This window comes from Pleurodeles waltl, chromosome 9, assembly GCF_031143425.1.
Source record: "Pleurodeles waltl isolate 20211129_DDA chromosome 9, aPleWal1.hap1.20221129, whole genome shotgun sequence".
Lineage (NCBI taxonomy): Eukaryota > Metazoa > Chordata > Amphibia > Caudata > Salamandridae > Pleurodeles > Pleurodeles waltl.
The window spans coordinates 1,139,153,874-1,139,181,044 of NC_090448.1; the positions used below are offsets into that span (position 1 = coordinate 1,139,153,874).

The 27,171-nt window shown below is 43.6% G+C and overlaps 1 protein-coding gene across 2 annotated transcripts in view; it reads left to right on the forward strand.

Annotated features, from left to right (window-relative positions):
- TTBK2 (tau tubulin kinase 2) overlaps positions 1-27,171 on the forward strand; it is a 447,781-nt gene that overhangs the window by 105,580 nt on the left and 315,030 nt on the right. For both annotated transcript variants that reach the window (XM_069208911.1, XM_069208910.1), the window contains exon 4: positions 6,367-6,514. In XM_069208911.1, the coding sequence (XP_069065012.1) occupies positions 6,367-6,514 (148 nt within the window). The remainder of the gene's footprint in view (positions 1-6,366; positions 6,515-27,171) is intronic.

Genomic DNA, 27,171 nt, shown 5'->3' on the forward strand with positions numbered 1-27,171 from the left:
TTTGGTAGCAAGGGGAGATTAAGTGATTTGTCCAGAATCACAGGATGTTGAGCCGGCGCCGAGACTCGAACCGTGTTCCCCAGCTCTAAAGTTGACAGCTCTGGCCTTTATACCACATCCTCTCCCCTAGGGTCCTTTATCTGGTGCATGTTGGGGCAGTCTGGGAATAACTCTTTTTTTTTATTATTTATATATAGCGCTTGGTAATACAGGTTCTGCCATTTCATACCACTGCAACGCAGGTGCCATTCTTAACTAAATCGCTCTAATTCATTTGGATCAACCTTGCAGCGATGAAGAGGTGAAAAAGCTATGTCAGGATTGTAATCTGTGACATTCTCGTTCTGTCAAGACCTCTGCAGTGAGTGCATTAACCAACTGATTTGAGTAGAGCTTAACACTAGGCGATAGCACTTGGTCTTGATAACCTCCGGAGGGTCACCAACGAAGCACATAGGTTAGTTCTAGGCAAGAAGATGGCGAAAGGGGTTGTCTTTTCAAAATGATGGAAAAGGAGTCGTGAATCAAGACCCAGGCACTTCACGGCCTCTAGCTTGATAGCAAAAAACATCTAGCCTTTGGATGTAAATTGGGCCTCTTCAAATAGAGTTCAGTTAGTAGAGGCAGCCATTTTCCTTACCCTGTGACACAAAGAAGCTAACACAAGGGTGCCACAGTGAGAGGAGCAGCGCATCCACAAAAGTGGAGCAAACTGCATCAATCCCTCCTCCCAGCATTCACTGGTGTCATGACTTTTACAGTCTCTTCACAGCTACTGTGGCCTTGCAGATGACACTTCCGGAAGAGCTGTCTAAAACAGCACACAAATAGCACTGCTTCCTGTTTCAAAAGGCCCCACCTCAAATACCCCTCACAATTGCTTCCCCATCACCCTCTGGACTCCTGTGTATAATGATCCACGCATCGTCTGTCACAGTCCAGTAATGTTTGACCTGCTCTCCTCTCTTCCAACCACAGGCTTCATGTAACCACTCCATTGAGTTCCCATGCATCATTTGCTGTAAACTCTGTGCATTATTTCTGATTGCTGTGTTTACCAAGTACATGGACAATCAATGTCAAGAAAATATTTTTCTGACCCTATCAAGTGGCCCTTTTCTCACTCCTGCTTTTACTTGTGTTCCTCTCAGTACTTCACCACACCTCCCAGTGTCTATAGGCATATACGTGTGTTTGTTTATATGGGTACACACCCCACGAACTACATATCAATGTCAACCCTGTACAGTAACAGTAAAGACTCCATGGGCGGGAGATGTTTTAAACAGGAGAACTGTTGTTTCACAAACTGTGGCCACCAGGACCAGCCATTGCTTGTACTTATGTAACCCAAATGTGTCACTGTGACTGAAGTCTCTTTTTGTATAAGACAACAAAGAAAGACTACAAATAGACGCTATGACAAGTCCAGATTTGTCGCTGGCACAACACTGATAGGTTATTATAATATGGCTCGCATGGGGCCACAGAGGAAAGACCCTAGACAATTGAAATAGTGTACATCAAGTAGGTTTTTTACATAATTCAATCACACATTTTGTTCACATTACAAATATTTGAAATTTGAGGTGCCGGCATTTAAGTGAAGGTAGCCTGAATATGGGGAAGGTAGGCCACAGGCCTAATGTGTTCTCAGCAAAAATCTGTGTGGCAGCAAGGATTAAATGTTTGATTCCCAGAGGGGCGAGCTTAGACTTTCATCATCCAGGGTGATACCACCTGAGCCTTTGAATGATATATCACACCATCACTGCAAGGAAGAGACTGGCTGTCACTGAACTAACACACTGAGCCCAGACCACCACTATCCCAGTTAGTGAGAACTTTCAGAAACCAGTGAAAAGGGGTACCACAGCTGCAGAAGATGCCATACAGAAGGCAAAAGTGTGCAAAACAAAAGGTGGGAAAATAACATAGATGTTTTATCTTGTGTCTGTGTCTTGGTCCTTCTCTTGTCCTGAAGCCATGTCTTGTCGTGGTTTTGTTTGTGATGCTATGTGGTTCCTCAGGATTTTGTATGTAAGCTGGAAACAGGAGAAGCTACTTGGGGAATGAGGTGATAAAATCACACTGCTGGTGGGACAGTGTGCCACATACATAACTGATCACCTACCTTGTGTACTGATTTACATGGTAATAAAGGCTTCAACACATGTATTTGCCTGCCTCATGTGCTGTACATCTGTGTCTTCTCTTCAGATCACCTATTATCAGGGCCACTGGAATTATGCAGCAAATGGCGGGCAAACGTATGTGGCAGAGGTGCCTGAATTATGTGGCTAGGAAGTACAAATTACGCTGCTTAATGCTGCACATTCAGTGGCAACATTATTTTGCTGTTTTGTTATTTAACACACATTAATAAGTTCTGAGCAAAGATTTCTCCTTATTAGTACCAGTTCAACGCATGACCACAAGAGTCAGCAACTAAAAAGACCCAGATTGACCTCTTCAAAGGATTTGCCTCTCAGCATAATATGCCAAAGTCATAGAACTGCATCATTCCAGTGGCCCCCCTCCTCTTACTAACATGTACCAAGAGGTGACACTGCATGCTTAATGTGGGCTGCATAAAATGTTATTATTATTGGTATTGCATTAGCTGTGCGATGGGGTTATGAAGAGGAATGCATCTTTACAACTGTACTAGTATACATGATGCAGACTAGGTTTCCAACACAGGAGTTAACATTTTCTCTAAAGTAATTCATGATTCCTATTTATGACTTGTGAGGCACTGAGAATTTGTGACTGGTGCAACATCTATCTATGCTTCACAGACTTGGACACATCCGCTCTCAGCATCACCGCAACATTGATCTATTTCAGAACAGTGGTTCAGGGCATCATCAGTACACACAAATATTCCTGTCATGTGACCAGACTATGGCCCTCATTATGACTTTGGCGGTCTTCCTTGAAGGCTGCCAAAGCCACGGGCGCCAGGAGCCCGTGAGTGCTAGCGACCTCCGATTCGCCATATCGTGGGTACTTACGGATTTCTGCCACACTTTGGGTGGAAATCCAGCAGTAGTCGTGCTGGCGGGCGGAGGCGCTCTGGCGGTTCCACCACTGGTAGAACCCTGCCAGTAGGACACAGCCCACCACATTATGGGCCATATTATGGCCTGGCAGTGTCATGCTGGCGGGGTGTTGCCGGCGGTGGAAGCGCTCCATCCTGTTCCCTGCCGGACGACCTTCTCCCTGGACCAGGTAAGGTGATCGTCCGACAGGGGAGGGTGGGGGTGTTGAGTGTGCATATATGAGTGTGTGGCGTCTGTGTGCATGAATGTGTGTGTGTGGTTGTATGCGTGTCTGTATGTCAGTGTGTATCCGTGTCTGTATGTCAGTGTTTATGTGTTTTTGGGTGTGAGTATGGGCATGAATGCGCGCATGTTTGGAGTTGTGAATGCGCGCATGTTTGGAGTTGTGAATGCGCGCATGTTTGGAGTTGTGAATGCGCGCATGTTTGGAGTTGTGAATGCGTGAATGGATGTTGTTGTGAATGCGTGTGAGTGGATGCGTGTATGTAAGTGTAGGTGAATGGGCGTATGTGTGGTGCGTGTGGGTGTGCGCATGTATGCGGGGAGGGGGTCTAAATAAGCTGTGTGGTGTAAGGAAGGTGTCTTATGGAGTCACCTAGGGATTAGGTGAAATTATTGCTAATTCACCGTAAAAACCTACATGGGGACTGCACCATTGGCCCAGTTCTATTTTGCCAAAGGAGCTGAAAATTGCACTGCTCCCTGGCCCAGCTGTTCCAACAGAACGTCCATTGAATGGCTAGGCCAAATTAATCCTCACACGGTTTGCCCGAGCCTGTAATGGCACACACAAGTTAAACGCGATGGAGAAGAATGTGCCTCACCAGGTCTCCGAATATTATATTTGATATTACAGTTCACACAGAGCTGCTTGCCAGTTGGAAAATGTCTGTGTGAATTCTCATTTATAGCTGTACTACACAACCAAACTGTCAAAACGGAAAGGGGACAAGGCATCAGTGTGATATAACACAAGGCACCACCGTGATATCCAGTGCCACAATAGTGACGTGGACGGTGGCCACGCTTGGCTGGATCCATTTCCACATCCTGGCCTGCAGGTTTATTTTGAATGCAAACCTTTTCCCAGCACCTAGTTGGGGACCATGAGATTTACTTGTCAAATAATTTCCTGGGAAGCAGGAAGCTGGGCTTATGGGCCCCATACGACTCATTGTCGGATTCATAGTCATTTGCATGTATAAGTTCAACTTACTAGTGTAAGTGCCTTGATTTACAAACGTGGAAAATGAATTTGAGCTGATAACTCAATTTACACACACATAATATAACACCTGTATTATGTAACATTAGTTTGGTGTAAATCTGCTCTCCTGGGTGTGAAGTGTGCATTCCACGGTGGGGATGCCATAGAGAGTTTCTGCACACTGACAAATGTATGAATTGGTAACTACTCACAAACATTCTCCGCCTGGAAAAGTTTAGAGACTTACTGTTGTTACGGACAGAAGTAAATAATTTCTCAGTTACAGAATGAGGGGAAACATCTCTAAAATTTGTGGATTTGTAAGAGAGGTGGCTTCTCCATCGGGAAAAACATTTTCCCGGTGGAAAATGGGGGAAAAGCTTTTACAAACTCTTATACCCAGGCTTCCCGCACTACTCTGAGTGGTCCAGATGGCAAGGCCAAGACTTCAGATTTTGAGTAGCCACCCCAACAGAGATAATTCTCACTTCAAAACGATCACCCAGTGCACAAATGTATGCACCGAAAAGGCACAGTTAAGGCTCAGGAGATTCAGGTACATGTATCTGTTCTACAGAATCCAGTCTTAAGTCGAGGGCTGTCATGAGACTATACACACAAGGTAGTGCTTTAAATTCTGTTTTTTTAAAAGTTAGGCTTGTATTGCCAATGTAGTGGAATAATTCCTTTAAAAGTTTAATACACAGAAATATATGGCTGCCCCCTTTTCTTTGCTCCCAACTCTTTGACACCTACATTCTCACAGTTAAATGTCACAAATGGGCCTCTTTGTAGCTTGTTTGGTGCTACAAAATGTTAGGTAAACAGAAAGGGTTGCATCTCTAGGGTATCACAGCCAGCCTGCAGAAATGAGGCAGAAACACTCCCAAGATGGCGGCCTTGTTGTGTCCTCTCTCCTGCAGTGACAGGCCTAGGAGGGTTGCTGTGGCACCTGCCATGCATCCACTACAGTCCAAAGCAAAACACATAGTTAAAAGACATGTTCATTTACAACGCCAATAGCTCTAACTCTCACAAATGCAAGACCTGTTAGATTGCAAATGCTTGTTTTACTATTTTATTCAGTTTGTTGATCATATATATGTAGTGCATTGTGTCAGCAGAGGACCTCAATGCTTATAGATTTGTGATTAATATTTTTTCTAACAGTTTGTCTGCAAGTAAAACAGATTGTATTCTAGAGACACATCTTCTTAGATGCTTTTTTTAAAGGTACAGACATTTTCTAGTATCTTAGTGTCAAACAAAGGGTCACTAATATTACGCTGTGTCATGGTCACCCTATATCAATGAACAATTAGCAGCAATGACCAAATGAGGGTTGTTCTTGTTCTAGACTTCAAGCTCTATTGTTAAAAGAAATATTTACAAGTTCCGGAAGAGTCTGAATTTTTCTCAACAAAACAGACAGAGGCAAAAATAAAGAGAAAAGAAAGTGAAAGCAGGGGTGACACACGTTCATATTGGGCACATTAACAATTTTTGAATTCACCATGATCACCCTGTAAAAATTGGCCTTGATTTTATGAAGTAAATAGTAATAACCCATTTGTGCCGCGTGCATGTGCTTCCAAGGAAGTGTCCTAGCACTAGCAGCATATGGATCATCTGATACTAACAGATGGGGGTCAGATCATCATTTATTAAATAAAAAGGAAAGGCCTTTAGTTTCTTTTTAAAGATGGCTTCGAAGGCGGCTATGTGTAAACTAGTAAGGAGGGAGTTTCACAATTTAGATGTAATTTATGAAAAGGATCTGCCCTCTCTTCTTGCTTTACACACTTTGGGGACTTGGAACAGCCTACGGTGGTTGTTGGGTGCAAGGGCACTAGATTGATAGTATGAATTGAGTCTGTACCTTAACTACAGAGGGCCTTTCTGGTCGAAGGCTCTATAGACCAGGGTTAGCACCTTAAATTGAATATGTTTAGTTACTGGCAACCAGTACAAATGTTTCACTTATGGAGTGGCTGATTGCTGGAAGGGTACTTTGTTGATTAGAAAGCAATACGTTACCAGGATCAGTAACCTTTGTATTTTTGTTTCTCTGGTCATCTCCATGCCCCCTTGCAGTTAAGGAAGATAGGCGGTGGAGGATTTGGAGAAATCTACGATGCTCTGGATTTACTCACCAGGGAAAATGTTGCACTGAAAGTGGAATCTGCTCAGCAGCCAAAGCAGGTGTTGAAAATGGAAGTTGCTGTCTTAAAAAAACTGCAAGGTAAAAAGAAGCCACTTGAACCATGGTATTGACTAATATGGGGCTACAGTATCAGTGAGGAAAACCTGCATATAAAATAGTTGCATCAAATGCTATAATGTAGATAACACCTTCCACTAGCTATGTGGATGAGTGCACTTATATACGAATTATTTCAGTAAAAATATCCCCTCACTTGCATCACATAATCCCCATCAGTGTGTTTGATCTGAAGGGTGATTACCCTTATTGTGCTAAATGTTTGTAATTTGTATACAGCTGCATCCATTTATTATTACTATACTTATCAATGAGTTAGCTCTCTGCATTGACCACAAGGTGATATGTTGGTTGTGGATGCACATGCAATACATAAGATCATTATCCTGTTTCAACTCAAGCTAGTTTTCCTTTTGATCAGATTCTTGGTATTCATATTATGATATAGTGTTACTCCAAAGTAAACACTTTAATCTTATATCTATGGCCATCAGTTTGTTAACTTTTTTCCTTTAAGGTACACTATTTTTTATAGAGCCTTTATTTAACAAATGTTTTTGTCAACTATTGGTAAAGATTATTTTATCGTTACTGAGACACACAGATGGCGTTGTAGAATACAAGTGCATTTTGTGGCATGGGGCCTTCTGTATTCCTGGTGCCTGGGTTTCAGATTTTATGTAGATAAAACATTTGCCTGCTTCGAGTAAAAAATAATGTATTTTATTTATTTTAACTTTGCCTTTTGTGATTTTATGTTGTGTTATTGCATGTTACTTAATAAAAGGTGTACTGCATCGCTTGCTAACGTATATGACTTGGCCCACTGAACTGACTAGGTTAGTGCCCCACAAAAATAACCTGTAAATGAAGTAATACTAAATGAGCACTAGACATATTAGTTGCTTCCAGTACTTTACTTAAATCTAATGCTTTGTGCCGAGAAAGTGGTCTACAAAGGAAACTAAGGGCCTGATTACAACTTTGGAGGAAGATGTTAATCCATCCCAAATGTGACGGATATAACACCAGCCGTATTACGAGTCCATTATATCCTATGGAACTCGAAATACGGCTGGTGGTATATCTGTCACATTTGGGACGGATTAACACCTCCTCCAAAGTTGTAATCAGGCCCTAAGTATTAAACCGGTTAGCATAGTTGGTGAAGTATGTTTGGAAGTATTTGTGCATGCACTACAATACAAATATATTGGATGCAGTGCTCTTAGCTGAGTGTTCAACAAAAGAACACAAGCTTGGGTGTGAAAACCACTCAATGCACAGGTTAAGGTTTTGGTGGTGTTAGTAATCAACCCTTGGTTAACCTCTTCACCTAATCTAACGGTGTGTTCCTACCACATCTGTGATCCACAATATTTCAGATCTTCCATGACCTAAACATTTTTCAAACCATGAGTCATTTCTTTTGTTATCTTGGGTATTTTGAGTTGTTGTTACACATACTATTTATAGTGCTCTACATGCCTTAGAGTAACTGTAAGCTTATCATAATAACCATTTTCAACTTAATTTGTATAACTTTTACAGTTGAATCTTTTAAGTTAGAGTGAATGCACATCACTTATGCATCCTGATAACACGTGTTCCTGATTTTGATCTTTTTATCTTACTCTCTTCATGACTATGAATGAGTCTACATTTTCCTTAAATGTGGCTTGGACAACATACCTATCTACTAAGTGATTTTACAGCACTTGATACTCCACTCATGCCTAGGTCACATTTCTGCAAATTACTATTTTCTGGATGACCTGTGTTTCAGGGTAGAAAACCAGTTGATACTGTTTTTGTGCAACAATGTCTTCTCTAAGGAAGTCTGGATTCAAGCCTTGCTGTGAGTGCGAGGGTCAGATGTCGATCACCTGAAGGCCTTGAAAGAAAGGAATGCAAAGCTCTTCTTGGCCAAGGCAAGGAATGAGAAAAGAAGCCATCGGAAGTCACAACCTTGCTCATTATCACTGTCTCACTACTCATTGAAGTTGTCTAAGAGGAAGCACAAAAAGAAGCAGCGTCACAGTTCCTCATGTCAATTTTAGAGGGCTATCCCTCCATTGTCTGTGTCTCCCCGTCGAAGGTCGACTGAAGGTTCTCCGGCTCCATCCTCTGTGGCTTGCCCGGCATTACCTTTGAGTCCATTAAGACCATCGACTTCACCTGTCCCTCTTGATCAAGAGCCAGAAGTGGTACCTCCAACTCCTGTTCTTCCTCAGCCTCCTTGACAGGATCAAGCGTGTCCAGCTTTCCCTGCTCCTGGTACAGATCTTTCCAGCTTCCTCAGTTCTATGTATATTGTTTTTTTCAGGGCTGTGATTCTGTCTGGTGCACCTGCGGTCCCTAGGGGTCCAATGTCCTATTCCCTGTGAGGTTTCCCAGTGCCGTATCAGAAGGCTCCGTTCCTCCATTTTATGCCGATGGCCCAGAGACCCTGGCCTTTGCCAGCACCGAGGAAGGTGACACCTTTGCCAACTGACATTCGGCAGGAGTAATGGGCGCCGATTGCGCTGGACCAACGTCGGACAGCTCCATTCCGGTGTTGCATCGTTCAACTCCAGTTCCTGTGGATTCAGCTGTTCAAGTCTTTGGTGCAGATCCCGACATTGCCGTAGCTGTTTCAGTCTCCTATGGTGCCATTGCAGGAGTCGAGGCATAGATCCCATAGAGAAATTCAATGGCTTCTGGAGGAAGAACAGTATTTTTGTTCACAGCAAGAGTCTGACCTGGAGGAAGGTGAAATTCTGTCACATGATCCTGACTTTGAAGGACTGGATGGGGCAAGTGGTCTGGACACTTCCCCAGAATGGGAATTATTGCCCCCTAAAGGGTATGCCTCCTCCTGAGGTCACATCATATTGTGTAGTGATAAGAAAGACTGCTGACATGTTGGACTTGCTCCTTCCTAAAGCAGAATTGAAGCCTAATTTACTGACAGAACTGCATTCTGCTTCTTCGGTGTCAGAACCACTTTTACCTGTTAATGAGGCTTTGATGGAAACTGTGTTAGACATTTGGCAGAAACCCTTTTCTACTCAGGCAGTGTCTCGACCTATTGCCAGATGGTACAAGACTGCACCAGGCTATCCTCTGTTTTTAAGCAGTTATCCAACACTTGAAAGCTTGGTGGTTCAAGTTTCCTGTTCTTCAAAATTGACTCCAGGGTCTTTTCCAACATCGCCAGCTGACAGGGAGTAGGAGTAAATGGAGCAGTCCATGAAGAAGGTTTTTCTTCAGGGAGTATGGTTTTGAAACCTGCCAAAGCACACGTCTTTTGGGCTGCTATATTCATGGCTTGATGAATTCTGCCAGGGCTGTAGTTCCAAAGCTGCCTGAGGATGTCCAGGGGCACCTTGCAGAACTTTTGAATGAAAGCCAGGCAGCAGCATGACAAGTCATTCAGCTGGACCTGGATAAGGCTGGTTCAGTGCCTAGGGCAATGGGAACCTCCGTTGCTACGAGATGGCATGCCTGGTTGAGAGGATTTGCGCCTGATCTGCAAGCCACACTTATGAATTTGCTTTTCGATAGCGCAAGACTGTTTGGCGTCAAGGCTGGTCCTGCCTTGGAGAGGTTCAAGGACAGAAAAGCAACAGCGAGATCTTTAGGTATTCAATCCCAGCCTAAGGACTACAGGCCATTTTGTACCTTCCGGGTGTTTGGCCGGAACTATTTATTTTGTGGCACGCAAGAGTTCCAGCAGCAACAGTCTGCAAATCCTCTTTACAGGTCCTTCAGAGGGCATGGCAAAGGGAGACAATGAGGAGCGGCTCATCAGCCTTCCTCCTCCTCTTTCTCCCGGCCAACATCTCAGGAAAGCAGCCCTAGTGCCGCCATCTTGGAGCATGCTTTACCAGTGGGACAATGGTTAATCCATTATCTACTGGAGTAGAGGTCCACATCGGACCTGTGGGTGTTGAGTATTGTAGAAAATGGATATTCCCTACCCTTCCAGAAGTGTCCCCCGTCTCGTTTCCCTCCTTAACAAAGTTTTTGTTCTGAGGAACATCTTCTGTAACTTCAACAGGAGGTCCAAACACTACATTTAAAAGGTGCAGTGGAATTGATTCCAGAGCAGGAACGGGGTCAGGGGCCTTACTCCAGATATTTCCTGATCCCCAGAAAGGATGATCGTTTGAGTCCGATCCTAGACCTCAGGATTTTGAATTAATTCCTCAAACAGAAGAAATTAAAAATGCTGAACCTGGCACAGGTGCTTCTTGCGCCAGATAAGAAAGACTGGATAGTTTCAATCGATTTGCACAATGCATATTTCCACATACCCATTCTGCAATCGTACAGGAAGTATCTCCGGTTCCCAGTGGAGTCACAACGTTACCAGTTTTCAGTCTTTCCATTAGGTCTTATTTCCACAACTCAAGTCTTCACAACGGTAATGACAGTGGTCACAGCACATCTCAGAGTTTGGAGAATACCAGTATTCCCTTACCTGAATGAATGGCTGCTCAAAGCCATCTCCAGAGTATGTTTTGCATGACTTACAGTTGACAACTCAGTTGTTTTACAACCTGGGCTTTTCTATAAATGTGCCCAGGTCTCACGTAGAGTCAGCTCAGCCCACCCGGTTCATAGGGGCAGTACTGTACACCACATTGAATCGTGCCTACCCTACTCCTCAGAGGATTCAAGACATTCAAACTATGATTCTGTTGTTTCAGGTTTGAGCTATGGTTCCAGTCCTGAAGGTCTTGCGCCTGGTTAAACTGATGGCTTCCTGCATTCTGTTGGTCACCTATGCACTCTGGCACATGAAGGTCCTTCAGTGGTGCCTCCGCAGGCAGTGGTTTCAACACAACGGAGATTTGAGAGTCATTCAGAATCTCCAAAGACACTGCAGCAGATCTTCGATGGTGGGGTGTGGACGGCAGTATAACACAAGAGAAGCCATTTTGTCCTCTACCTTCCGTGGCCACGTTTATAGTGGATGCCTCCACTCTAGGGTGAGGAGCACATCTGAGAGCTCTGGAGATCAACAAAACTTTGGTCTCCAGGACAACAGTTGTTGCACATCAATCTGTTAGAATTGCGGGCAATATGTCTGGCTCTCAAGGCCTTCCTCCCTTCCATTTGTGGTCAGTCAGTACAAGTTTTGACAGACAATACTACTGCAATGTGGTATGTCAACAAACAGGGAAGCGTAGGGTTGCATCTTCTTGGCAAAGAAGCCCTGCGACTCTGGTCCTGGGCTCAGGACCATAGGATTTGCATTCATTGAGAATCACTTGGCAGGAGGTCTGAACGTACGTGCGGACAGTCTCTATTTTTCAGCCGATCACGAGTGGCATCTCCACCCAGAGGTGGTGCTTTACATCTTCTGGCTATTGGGGACTCTTCATATAGACCTGCTTGCCACTCACGAGAACGCACGCTGCCTGTCGTTCTGCAGCATTCAGTTTCAGGTGCTGGGAGCATTGGGTGACTTGTTTCAATTGTACTGGAGCTCCCAGCTGCTTTACGCATTTCCCCCCCATACCCTTGATTCATTGGGTTCTGAGGAAGATTTGCCAAGACCTGGCCCAAGTCGTACTAATTGCCCTGGATTGGCCACGAAGGGTGTGGTACACAGACCTTCTTCACCGCTCACTGTGCCCCCCACTCCTCTCCTTCACAGGGAAGACCTTTTCTCACATTCTCCGGCGCAAGTTCTACACCCCCACCTCCAGAGTCTGCACCTACATACCTAGAGATTGAAGAGGCTATTGACCTCTTAAAAGCCCATTTGTCTGACATTTTACGTTTTGCGCTTTCCTTAGCGCAACAAGGTTGTGCAGTTGCAACAGTTAACGGTTACTTGTCTGCCCTTTCAGCGTTTCTTTGGTTGCCAGACCAGCCTTCCCTGTTTAAGTCCCATATAATGCTAAGGTTTATTAAGGGACTTACTAATAGATACCCTCCCAAACTGTTTATAATGCCTCAGTGGGATCTTAATTTAGTTCTAACTTTTTTAATGGGTTCTCCATTAGAACCCTTATATAGTTGTCCTTTGAAGTTACTTACTTTTAGGACAGTTTTGCTGGTGGCAAAAACATCTGCTAGACGAGTCAGCGAATTTCAGGCCCTTAGTGTTAAGCCTCCTTTCACCACTTTCTGTGCAGACACATTAGTTTTGAGAACCAGGGCTGCTTTCCAAGCTGTGGTTATTCCCTTCCACCTTGGTCAGCCTTTCACCCTTCCTACTTTCTATCCCCATCCTTCTAAGGAGGAGAAAAGGCTTCATCGCTTAGACCCTAAAAGGGCTGTGAGCTTCTATATTGACAGGACACGTGATCTCTGACTGGATGATCAACTGTTTGTTGGCTACATAGGCAAAATTATAGAAAAGGCTGTTCACAAGAGGACATTGTCCAGGTGGATCATCCTGTGCATAAAGATCTGCTACTTCATGGCTAACAAGGAGCCACCTGAAGGTACAAGAGCTCACTCCATTAGAGCGAAGTCTTTGACTTCTGCTTTAGCTAGTTGGTGTGCCAGTAGTTGATATTTCTAAAGCGGCAACTTGGGCTGCCCTCCAAACTTTCACGAAGCACTATTGTTTAGACTCTGTGGTGAGGAGGGACGGTTATTTTGCCTGTTCTGTCTTGCAAGATTTTTTGGTATAGGCAGACAAGCACCCACCTCCTAGTGCAGGACTGCTTGGGGATTCTATTCAAAGGGAAACAGCCTTTACCAGGAAGCCGGAACCCTGCAGGCCTTTACAACGAAGGCTTAGCCACGCATGTGACACTACCACCCATGTCATTACCACGCATGCCTTTACAACGAATATGCCTTTAACACGCATGCCATTACAAGGAATTTTGTTGTAAAGGCATGAATGGAAAAGGCATATTTTTTGTAAATGTTTGGGAAAGGTCATGTTCGATGGCATATGTTGCTGCAGATACACGTTTCGCACAGTCCGCTGCCTGGTGTTGGGCTCGGAGTATTACAAGTTGTTTTTCTTCGAAGAAGTCTTTTTTGGTCACGGGACCGAAGGACTCCTCCCTCTTCGGCTCCATTGCGCATGGGCGTCAACTCCATCTTAGATTGTTTTTTTCCGCTGTCGGGTTCGGACGTATTCCTTTTCGCTCCGTGTTTCGGTTCGGAAAGTTAGTCAGAATCTCGGAAGAAAGCGTTGGTATTGTTCCGTTCGGTATCGGGATAGTTAGGTACATCGACACCGATCATCGGAAGACTTTGGGGTAGCTTCGATTCCCCCATCGGGGCCTGGTCGGCCCGACCGCGTGCGACATCGAAGCCGATGGAACGGACCCCGTTTCGTTTCTGCCCAAAATGTCACAGTAAGTATCCTTATACAGATCAGCACTTGGTCTGTAACTTGTGCTTGTCCCCCGAGCACAAGGAGGATACCTGTGAGGCCTGTCGAGCCTTCCGGTCCAGAAAAACACTCTGGGACCGAAGAGCCAGGCGTCTACAAATGGCGTCCACGCCAACAAAACAACGTTTCGACGACGAAGAGGAAACATTCTCGGTTCCGGAATCAGAATCCGGAGACTCTGACGTCGAACAACAGCAACAAACAGTGAGTAAGACGTCGAAAATTAAAACCATCGAGAAGACAAAAGCCCAGGGGACGCCACTGCCAACAGGCCATGGCTCGACCCATAAAACCGGCGACCCGTCGAAGGCGCCGAAAAAGGGCACGCCCATAGCGAAGACACCCGACTCCGGTCGAGGGACCCCCATGGGGCAACCTCGGAGCCGAGATAGCGGCTCCGAGAGGCAAAAACAAGATGCCGGCACCGAAAAACATCGGCACCGAGACACACTGCCGAAAGCCACAAAAATTCTGTCGGTGCCGAAGCCGAAAAAAGATTCTCTCTCGGCGCCGAAAAGTTCCACACCTTCATCCTACACAGAGGAACAAGGAATAAGTGGCCAGATGCACAGATTTGGACAAGAGCTCCAAAGTGTAGAATCAGACTACACACAAAAGAGACTGTACATCCAGCAAGACACAGGGAAGATATCAACCCTTCCCCCAATAATGAGGAAAAGAAGGATCGGACTTCTCAAGGATGACGCACAACCACAAGCCAAAGTGGTTAAAAAAGTCACGCCTCCGCCCTCTCCACCACAACAGGCATCGCCGGCACAAACACCGCCACAAATGCACTCACCAGCGCAAACTACCATAAGTCAAGATAATCAGGATCAAGACGCTTGGGACCTATATGACACCCCAGTGCCGGACAATGATCCCGATTCATACCCTACAAAGCCGTCACCGCCAGAGGACAGTACCTCATACTCGCAACTGGTGGCTAGGGCTGCAGAATTCCACAATGTCCAACTGCATTCCGATCCTATAGAGGATGATTTTTTATTTAACACCCTCTCGGCTACACATAGCCAATATCAATGTCTCCCAATGCTACCAGGGATGTTACGGCACGCAAAACAAATTTTTGAAGAGCCCGTAAAATCAAGAGCCATCACCCCAAGGGTGGATAAGAAATACAAACCACCACCCACAGACCCAGTGTTTATTACTTCGCAGTTACCACCTGACTCCGTAGTAGTAGGGGCAGCTCGCAAGAGAGCAAATTCCCATACATCTGGCGACGCCCCACCTCCGGACAAAGAAAGCAGAAAATTTGATGCGGCAGGAAAAAGAGTAGCATCACAGGCAGCCAACCAGTGGCGCATCGCAAATTCTCAAGCGCTGCTGGCCAGATATGACCGCGCACACTGGGATGAGATGCAACTTCTCGTAGACCATCTTCCCCAGGAATACCAAAAAAGGGCGCAGCAAATAGTTGAAGAGGGACAAACGATCTCAAACAATCAAATCCGCTCTTCACTGGACGCAGTCGATACTGCAGCGAGAACAGTCAACACTGCTGTCACCATAAGGAGACACACTTGGCTCCGCACTTCAGGCTTCAAACCTGAAATCCAGCAGGCTGTCCTTAATATGCCCTTCAACGAGAAACAACTTTTTGGCCCTGAAGTGGACACAGCCATTGAAAAACGTAAAAAAGACACAGACACGGCCAAAGCCATGGGCGCACTCTACTCCCCGCAGAGCAGAGGCTCTTTTAGAAAAACTCCATTTAGAGGGGGGTTTCGTGGCCAACCCACAGACACCACCAGCCAACAAACAAGAACCACACCATATCAGGGTTCATTCCAAAGGGGAGGTTTCAGGGGATATAGAGGGGGTCAATTCCCAAGGAGTAGGGGAAGATTCCAGACTCCAAAAACACCTCCACCTAAACAGTGACTTTCAAGTCACACAACCCCTTCACTCAACACCAGTGGGGGGAAGACTAAGCCAATTCTACCAATCTTGGCAGCAGATTACAACAGACAATTGGGTATTAGCAATAATCCAACATGGCTATTGCATAGAATTCCACAAATTCCCACCAAACATCCCTCCAAAAACACGCAAAATGTCACCACAACATTTAGAACTTTTAGGACTAGAAGTTCAAGCACTACTGCAAAAGGATGCAATAGAGTTAGTACCAGTACAACAAAAAAACACAGGAGTTTACTCCCTGTACTTTCTAATTCCAAAAAAAGACAAAACATTAAGACCAATATTAGATCTCAGGACACTAAATACCTACATCATATCGGACCACTTTCACATGGTCACACTACAAGACATCATTCCACTGCTCAAACAGCAAGATTACATGACCACATTAGACCTAAAAGATGCGTACTTTCATATACCGATACACCCTTCTCACAGAAAGTACCTAAGGTTCGTATTCAAAGGAATACATTACCAATTCAAAGTGTTGCCATTCGGAATAACAACTGCACCAAGAGTGTTCACAAAATGTCTAGCAGTAGTAGCAGCACATATCAGGAGACAACAGATACATGTGTTTCCTTACCTGGACGATTGGCTAATCAAGACCAACACAGTAAAAAAGTGCACAAACGACACCACATATGTCATACAAACCCTTCACAAACTGGGTTTCTCCATCAACTATACAAAATCACACCTCGAACCGTGTCAGACACAACAATATCTAGGAGCAACCATCAACACATCAAAGGGAATTGCCACTCCAAGTCCACAAAGAGTGCAAGCATTCCACAAGGTAATAAGTGCTATGTTTCCAAACCAAAAGATACAAGCAAAATTTGTGCTAAAACTTCTAGGCATGATGTCATCATGCATAGCCATTGTCCCAAACGCAAGACTACACATGCGACCCTTACAACAGTGCCTAGCATCACAATGGTCACAGGCACAGGGTCAACTTCAAGATCTGGTGTTGGTAGACCGCCAAACATACCTCTCGCTTCTATGGTGGAACAGCAACAATTTAAACAAAGGGCGGACATTTCAGGACCCAGTGCCTCAATACGTTATAACAACAGATGCTTCCATGACAGGGTGGGGAGCACACCTCAATCACCACAGCATTCAAGGACAATGGGATGTACACCAAACAAAATTTCATATCAATTACCTAGAACTGTTAGCAGTATTTCTAGCGTTAAAAGCCTTTCAACCCATAATAACACACAAATACATTCTTGTCAAAACAGACAACATGACAACAATGTATTATTTAAACAAACAAGGAGGAACACACTCAACACAATTGTGCCTCCTAACACAAAAAATATGGCAGTGGGCGATTCACAACAACATTCGCCTAATAGCACAATTTATTCCAGGGATCCAAAACCAACTAGCAGACAACCTTTCGCGAGACCACCAACAAGTCCACGAATGGGAAATTCACCCCCAAGTTCTGAACAAGTACTTTCAAATTTGGGGAACACCCCAGATAGATTTGTTCGCAACAAAAGAAAACGCAAAATGCCAAAACTTCGCATCCAGGTACCCACACCGCGAATCACAAGGCAATGCTCTATGGATGAGTTGGTCAGGGATATTTGCATACGCTTTTCCCCCTCTCCCTCTCCTTCCATATCTAGTAAACAAGTTGAGTCAAAACCAACTCAAACTCATACTGATAGCACCCACATGGGCAAGACAACCTTGGTATACAACTCTACTAGACCTTTCACTAGAACCGCATGTCAAACTACCCAACAGACCAGATCTGTTAACACAACACAAACAACAGATCAGGCATCCAAACCCAGCATCATTGAATCTGGCAATTTGGCTCCTGAAATCCTAGAATTCGGACACTTAGACCTCACACAAGAATGTATGGAGGTCATAAAACAAGCTAGAAAAGCTTCCACTAGACACTGCTATGCATCTAAGTGGAAAAGATTTGTTTGCTACTGCCATACCAATCAAATCCAACCATTGCATGCCTCTACAAAGGACATAGTGGGATACTTACTACATTTGCAAAAAGCGAATCTCGCTTTTTCATCTATAAAAATACACCTCGCAGCAATATCTGCTTACCTACAAACTACTCATTCATCGTCTCTATTTAGAATACCAGTTATTAAAGCATTCATGGAAGGGCTAAAAAGAATTATACCACCAAGAACACCACCAGTTCCTTCATGGAACCTTAACATCGTCTTAACAAGACTCATGGGTCCACCTTTCGAACCCATGCATTCCTGTGAAATGCTATATCTAACCTGGAAAGTCGCATTTCTCATTGCAATCACATCCCTCAGAAGAGTAAGTGAAATACAGGCATTTACCATACAAGAACCATTTATTCAAATACACAAAAATAAAATAGTTCTAAGAACAAATCCAAAATTTCTACCAAAAGTAATCTCACCATTCCATTTAAATCAAACAGTAGAATTGCCAGTGTTCTTCCCACAACCAGATTCCGTGGCTGAAAGGGCACTACATACATTAGACATCAAAAGAGCACTAATGTACTACATTGACAGAACAAAGCTAATCAGGAAAACAAAACAACTGTTCATAGCTTTTCAAAAACCACACATAGGAAATCCAATCTCTAAACAAGGCATTGCTAGATGGATAGTCAGATGTATTCAAATATGCTATCTTAAAGCCAAAAGAGAATTGCCTATTACACCAAAGGCACACTCAACCAGAAAGAAAGGTGCTACAATGGCCTTTCTAGGAAACATTCCTATGAGCGAAATATGTAAGGCTGCAACCTGGTCTACGCCTCATACATTTACTAAACACTACTGTGTAGACGTACTAAATGCACAACAAGCTACAGTGGGCCAAGCTGTACTAAGAACATTATTCCAAACTACTTCAACTCCTACAGGCTAAACCACCGCTTTTAGGGGAGGTAACTGCTTTATAGTCTATGCGAAACATGTGTATCTGCAGCAACATATGCCATCGAACTGAAAATGTCACTTACCCAGTGTACATCTGTTCGTGGCATTAGTCGCTGCAGATTCACATGTGCCCTCCCGCCTCCCCGGGAAGCCTGTAGCCGTTTAGAAGTAGATCTTAAATCTTAAACATTTGTACATTTGTAAATAATTATTATAAACTTTTTATGTACATACGTATTCACTCCATTGCATGGGCACTATTTATAGCAAACAACTCCATCCTCACCCTCTGCGGGTAAAACAATCTAAGATGGAGTCGACGCCCATGCGCAATGGAGCCGAAGAGGGAGGAGTCCTTCGGTCCCGTGACCAAAAAAGACTTCTTCGAAGAAAAACAACTTGTAATACTCCGAGCCCAACACCAGGCAGCGGACTGTGCGAAACATGTGAATCTGCAGCGACTAATGCCACGAACAGATGTACACTGGGTAAGTGACATTTTCATTTTAGGGTTTAGAGTGGGTATGGGTTTTTGGGTGGTAAGTGATCTTTTACGGCTTAGGGTGGGTATGGTATGGTGGGTATGGGTTTTTGAGTGGTAAGGGATTTTTAGGGTTTAAGGTGGGTAGGGGTTTTTGGGCGGTAAGTGTTTTTTTAAGGTTTGGGGTGGGTATGGGTTTTTGGCTGCTAAGGTGCTTATTTATCATTTAGGGTGAGTATGGGTTTTGGATGATAAGGGATTTTTAGGGTGGGTGTGTTTTTTGGGTGAGAAGCATTTTTAGGGTTTAAGGTGGGTATGGGGATTTGGGTGGTAAGGGGTTTCTAGGGTTTAGGTTGGGTATGGGTTTTTGAGTGGTAAGGTGTTTTTAGGGTTTAGGGTGGGTGTGGGTTTTTGGGTGGTAAGGGGTTTTTATGGTGGGTATTTTGCTTTTGGGTGGTAATGTGTTTTTTAGGGTTTAGGGGTGGATATGGGTTTTTTGGTGGTAAGGGGTTTTCGGGATTTGGGGTGGCTATGGGCCTTTGGGTGTAAGGTGTTGGTTTAGGTGTGTTTAGGAGTTGTGTGGTAATGAGTTTTTACTGTTTAGGGTGGGTATGGCTTTTTTGGGTGGTGAGGGATTTTTAAGGTTGAGGGTGGGTATGATTTTTTGGGTGGTAAATATTTTTCTAGGGTTTAGGGTGGGTATGGCTTTTTGTGTGGTAAGGGGATTTTAGGGTGGGTTTGGGTTTTTAGGTGTAAGGGGGTTTTAGGGTGGGTGTGGGTTTTGGGGTGGTAGTTTTTTTGTGGGGTTTTGGGTGATATATATATATCACACAAACCTACATATATATTTATGCATCTGTGTATAAATGTGTGTGTGTGTGTGTGTGTACATACTGTCCACTTAAAACATTTCTACGCATAGGCCTTTGCCAAACATGGCACTACAACTAAATTTTCGTTGTAAAGGCATTGGTGGTAAAGGCATATTTGTGGTAAATAAATTTGTTGGATTTGAATGCATGATACTGTCACGGTCATTGTAATGGGCACGGGGTAATGGTATGCGTGGTTCCTTCAAACAGCCTTATTCAAAAGGAGAGGAATCCACAGGTAGATGTATCATCAGAAGAGCAGGTTACTTACGTACGGTAACGCTTTTTCTGGTGGATACAGAATCTACCTGTGGATACCTCATTGACCCACCCGCCTCCCTGTTGCTTGTCTGTATTTACCAAAAAGAAATCTATTTGTATTCATATAAATATTGTATATATGTGTCTGGATTGCTACATGTTGTTGCATTCTTGATGTTGGTTTCACCCAATCGCCTCAAAGGTATGAAAAAAGTGGGTGGAAACTGACATCAGTACGCCGATGAGGACTTCTTATGGCTGCTAGGACGTTAGGTGGAGTCGCCGCATTGTGGCGTTCTCATCAACATGGGAGAGCTATGGAGGAAAGTTTCCTTGGAATGCTGGCCATTGGGATATTCAGAAGGTGAGGAATCTGAAGGTAGATATTGTATCCACCAGAACAAGTGTCACTGAAGGTAAGTAACTTGTTTGTTTGGGTCTGTATTGAAAGAAGCGTAAAAAGGAAAGTCTCAAATGAATGTGCTTCATCTTGTCTAATATCCCTTTTGAATGTCAGAAAAATACTGACGCACCAGGTCCTAAAGTTGACCAGACCCTTGCCTTGCAGATGAGTCATGGAGTGGCATTTTTTAAGTATTAGCCAATGAGTTTCAACTTACAATATCTAGGGTCAAAGTTTGTTATACGCTGACCACATTCCAAGGGTGAGAGTGAAAGGGTGGTGTTGCAAAGTTTTCAATGCGACCCTTTCCAGTGAGGCAGGGCTGCAGCCCCCTCCCAATGCTATTTGAGCACTCCCTGCAACCTTTGGCCTTCTGCATGTGGTACAGTCTTAGGTATCACTGACTCCCTGAGCCCACTGATGATGCAGCATGGACCTAGATGCCTGGATAGCAGTCATCACCATAGTAAGTTAGAATGGGAGATTAACAGACAAGAAACCCCATGGACATCAAGCAGATTTAGGGTCTTAGCAGGTTAATGCTTTCTGAAATATGACTCCGTTTTCTTGATTTTTCCAGACTGGGAGACTTGTGGGGCTTCCTTTGAATGAGGCCTTTATTCTTTAGATGCGTAAAACTCTGTCATGCCTTGTTGGCATAGGGGCTGGGAGACCCACGCTCTCACTGCTGGCAACAAGCGTACTCTCGTAAAGACTAGTGTATGGGTCCATTTAACTGTGTATACAATGCTAACAAATTCTGTATTTCATTTGAGTCGATACAGATGAGAAAACAATGTGTGCAACATTGGGGAGGGGGGCTGACAGGAAGGAGGCCCTGATACACCCCCAGAGAAACTGTGACTAAGTCTGTCTTTCGGGTGATCCTTGACAGGTTGCATTTTACCCTTGTGAGACTCCATGCCTTGGGATGCATCCTTACTGCCAAGGGCAATGGGTTGCAGGAACAATGGTACTTCTGTCGACGTTATCTAGAAATATCTGAAACTCAAGCCTGGGTCAATAGTGACAAGAATATCCTTCCTAAGATATTTGGGACATATATAGCCAGAGTATGGGAAGAACGGAACTTACCACACCCCACAAATACATTGGCAGGATAGGGTTGCTAGTGACTCATCGGACATTGCACAAAAGGGGTGTAGTCCTACAGCGCCAGAGGAGGGGGCCCGATGCACAAGTGTAGACTGGTATACCGAGAGTGGTATACAACAGGAGGAGATGCACCTATGTAGAATAAGATGCGAGGGACCATGGATTCAGCACTTTGGCTGAGTGTAAGATCATTGATTTCACCTCTTTAAATATTGATGAGCATTTGAGTACGTACTTGATTGTTGAATGTGAGTGAGGCAGTTAAATTTAAACCATGACGAAACAACACTGTGTGCGTGATTGGTTTAAATGTACATGGGAGTATGGGTTTTTATTTTAATTTTAAAAATCTTGTAATAATCACTATGTCTTTCTGTTCAGAAGTGTCTTGGAATTTGATGTGTGATCTATGAAATGGAGATCGGTACAGCCCTACTTTGTAAAAACACAACATTCAGAGGCATAGGGAATGTTGAAAAGCTTTAAGCTGTGTCTCTCTTTCTCCCGCGCTCTTCATCTGTTTTCAGTATTTTTCATTTATGTTGGTTCACCAGATAGATCCAGCGCTGTAGAACTGTTTCCACAGTACGTGCACAACAACGAGGCCTGGTGACTGTCTGGCTGGTTGAGTCCCCTGAATGAGAGCCCTAGCTTCTTAATATCATAGCTAGCTGAAAGTCAAGAGTAGCCGATAAGTAAACAATGATTACAAAGCAGTCACTCGGAAAGCTAACCAGCAGGACGTCAGTCGAGAGTGGACGCTGTCACCTGGTCAGCGTGCTCTGCACTCAGTGCCACATAACTCTCCTCACGCGCCAGCCTGTGTGGCTGGAGCTTCTGGAACATTCCGGCGCGCGACGACTACAAACATGTTCGCTTTTATCACTAAAAAAGAACATGACTTCAGTGTCTCCATCAATGTAGTTTTTCAGTCATCGGTAATTATTTCTAATGTCTTTACTGTGTTTATCTTTCAGACGGATTGTTCTCTCCTGCGATGCTACTGCCCCAGGCACTTTGTTGGGTTTTGTTCCCCCAGTTGTGCTTTGTGTGTTATATTCTCGATTAGAATGAATACTTGTAATATTTGATGACTTGATGTAATGAGCTTTAATGCCTCCAGATCAGGAGTGAACGCAGCAGCCTCCCGTAAATGTGCAGTGAATGCACCACTGAGGATTTAGGGTCCGAATTAAAGGTTCGGCTCAGGGCTATTTATTTATTTATGTATTTATTTATTTATTTATGCATTCTGTAGTCTTCAGTGGTGAGTCACTGTTCTCTAGACAGAGGTATGGATTTAAGTATTTAGTAAACAAATATTTTTATTAAATTGATACAGATGTTGATAATATTGAATCTGAAATACGATCACAGCGGAAGTTTGTAGTCAGAGCTCACCGTTTTGCAGCGACACATGTTCCCTGAAATGATTTGCTTCCTCGGGTTAACCAGAGCAAAAAGTATAAAAATCATTGCTCTACAAATGATATTACAGTTGATTAAAAGCTTAACTCAGTCCTCCCCGAAATGTTACTTGTATGTGAGAAAGTACAATGGTGTATAGTTTAATATCCTAATACATTTGCTTCAGAAAGTTAAACCCACTTCTTCAGTTTTCCCTTTACATGTTAAGATGAGACAAAGAAACTGGGTATAATTCCATGCATGAGACCCCATTCTTGATTCATAATTCCTAGAAGTATTGCATAATACCTTCATCATTAGTTTTAATGTTAAATATAACTTGCCACCTCCACAAAGCCCTAAAATATGTACTTTGTGCTCGTTTCACTCAATCATTATCTACTATAAATGGCTAACCTTGGTACAGAGAAAAAAAGCAGAATTCCTAACTGTGCTGCTGTTGTATTTGCTGGCGGTGGCTTCTGCTCAGCCGTGGTGGGAACCGTCACCCCCTGCCTAATGCTGGACTGGCGATGGAAAGCCCAGGGATTTTCTGATATGGAGCACCTCACCTGGATAGTTAAGAGAGTGGCTGTGATTGGTCCCTGCAGCAGCTGCCATCTTGTGTGATGCAGCTACACTCACACATGAAGCAGTGGCTGACTTGTTTGTTTTTACTTTGCTTTGCTTTGCTTGCATTCATATGAGACCCTGAACAGGGGCTATGCCAGGGGGGAAACAGGCATTGGCAGGAATGAAAGAACTGCCTGAAATGATTTCATTGCTGTGACTTTTTAATATCAATTTATCTGCCATAAAACGATTTTTATGAACTTTTTGCAACAGACAGAATATCTGTTTAACAACTCTTGTGCAGCGTGTGCACTACACATCTTGAGTATTTGTCAGCATTTGAAAATGTAAAATTGAGCAATCTGGTGAAATTCCAAGACTCCTGCGTCAATAACTGTGATACTTGAGACATCCTGTCAAGTGTTGGACAACATTAGGAGAAGTGTTAGGAGCTGCTGGGACAGCAGCTGCTGATGACTTGCAACCAGCTATGAAGATGGTTCTAAGTGACCTGATGGCTTGTTGAGGCAGCAATATACACATGGCTGTATGTAAGCTGTAGGACAGGGGTAAAGAGTGATGCCAGGCCCTCCAGAGAGTAAACAATGCTGCTTGCATGAATGAGATTAAAAACAGTTGTCTATGACAATCGCAGTCTTCTCTTTCCTGATTTGTGCCCCTCTACTTTTATGGAAAGAAGGGGCTATGGATATCTGGAAAGAATTGATGGCCTAGGACATTGAACCTACAGTTGTGTTCCCAGTACAACTGAAAGTACACTATAAAGGCAAATAGTGTGCTTTCCCCAAAGTGCCACTTTCTGTTCCTTTCTGCAGAACTTAGAAGTGCACAGTATACTACCAAGTGGGTTCAGACTGTTTCTCTCAGTCTGGAATTATGTCTTTGTGTGCAGTGGGGATAGATTCGAGCCCGAACTTGAGGCGGTGCCTTTTTGTAGATGAGACGAATCACCTGAGTGCAGTGCGATAGGGTTTATCTTTGTTACCTGCTCCTTGTCTCTATGCTGTGCCCTCTTATCACCCTACTTGCCTTTTTGGCTTCTGGTAGAATGAGAAGGTGTCTTCATATTGTTTACAAAAGCTGATCACTGGGGAATGTTAAATGGGTGTTAAGTTGCAGTTGATGGGTGAGTACCGAGGATGTTGTAACAGTGAAGTGCTGGACTACATTTGTGTATGGTCTCAAATGGCAATGACCACCTTTACGGCTGTTATCCTTTAATAAACATTATTGAAACATAAAATAAGCAGATAATGTTTAATAACGTATGCACCGTACAAGCTTACAAAAATGCAGGTCTCAAATAGATGTTCCTTGGTAAAATGAATTATTCAAAGTAGATTTTCTACTCAAAGCTCTTATTGAGTACCAAGTGTCCCTGCTACTTAAACAAACATCTGTAGACTATAAATCAAATATGAATAAGGAATAAAACAGAGATGTACTACGCAAAAATATTAAAAGCTTGGTGGTCCACCTTATAAGGCTAACGTTTCTCATACAGTAAAATGGGGATGAATTTTGAAAGATTGTTCATTAAACATCCTAACACACTGCAATCCCAATGACCGGTATCAAATAGCTAAATATGTTGCAGACTCAGCAGCCAGAATTGATGGCTTTTTATAAGCTCTGGCTTTCAAAGCAATCCTCCAAAATGATTGAAGATATCCTGCAGTTATAGGTGATTCTATTCCTGAAATCTTTGATGTACTTCAATTTTATGAGGTGCTTTAAAGTGCCTTGATTTCAAGCCATTTAATATTTTTTACAAAGATGTTGTATTCCAGGTGTGATCATGGATTTTCTAGAACTCTGGAAGATCTTGTGTAAATAATTTCTAAAACATTGTTAAGGGTTTTGTTTTAATAAATCCAGCTATTGTTTTCATCGAGAAATTCTAGGTTCAATAAAATATGGTTTGATAAAGTAATTTTGTGAGAGTAAGTGGGTATACCCTTGCCTTTACATAACCGTTACAACCAGATATTCCAGTAATAGAGTGCCTGGTATCACGCCACCCATCACAAAGATTGTCCCTCTAATGACTGAATGTTCATCAGGCACCAGTAGCGCATAAATCAGCCATATTGTGGCAACCACATCTAATCCATTCCAGATACTATCACTTTTCTGTGATGCGAAATATGGAATCCCTACAAATTTCGGCCTCAATGAAAAATGCTAAACGATGTATCACCTTCTTATACTTTATGTTCCACATCTAAAACATCAGCATGTCTGTGGTGCTCAAATGCAGTGTGATCAAGGAGTCACTGTCATGCAACCAGCCAATGGATACCTGTCTCTCAGCTACTGGGAGAGATGCTGCAGCTGAGCTGGTGCATAATAACTTTCACAATCTAGTAGCACCAGACCACCCCGTTTATAAGATAGCTTGAGAGGCCAGTCTGATCTTGGGTCATGTGCTGACATACCAAAAAAGGACACCACACTGTATGACTGAGAGTTCGAGCAAGGAAACAATGCTTCCTCAAGCACTTTAAGGCGGTGGGCCAGCACCACCATCTCAACCAAGATAATCTTCATTTACCCCACTCCTGCCTCAAACAACAGACCAGCATAAACATACAGCATTTGGTTTAGTTAATTTTAACACCAGAGAATCTTCCAAATACATCCAGCCAGCGGAGCAACTTCAAGAGGGCTTTATAGTTCTGCCAACTAGACCAGCATAGTGTCCCAAATACAGGACCAGCACATGGATCATGCTCCTGATTCGAAAGTCCCAGTTGAACATATGAACAACAAACTCTCAGAAATTGTGCCACCTGTCTTTACCCTCACTTTAACACGGGGATACAGCAGCCTCGCCCAACAGAGGATGCTGGCTCTGAAATAATATTTTTCCAGTGCTGCAAATCTAAAATCCCTTTTGATGGTACTAAATATCTTCTCTATGTAAAGTGAAGTCTGTTGCTTATTTCAAGACCCCATTGAGGCTACTGCCTCTCTTTCCATTTGAACACACCTGATCTAAAGGAGTCTCATATCTTACTTAAGCTCTGCACTTGTGGAATTGCATTTCGGTTCTTCATCAACTTAGGCCTAATGGGCCCTGTGATTCACAATGACAATTGGGCCTATCTCTATGGGACAATGTACAACGAACACAAACTATGCTTACTGATATGTTTCTGATATTGCCTGAAACGCACTATATTGCAAGGCTTGCCATTAGAACAGCCACCATGAAATATCATTGTCATTGCATGCTAGCTGAAGCAGTCTTCCTTCGTGAAGATACCATTTGTGTACGTGCTGTTCTCAGTTCTGCCATAAGATGTATCACGCGATA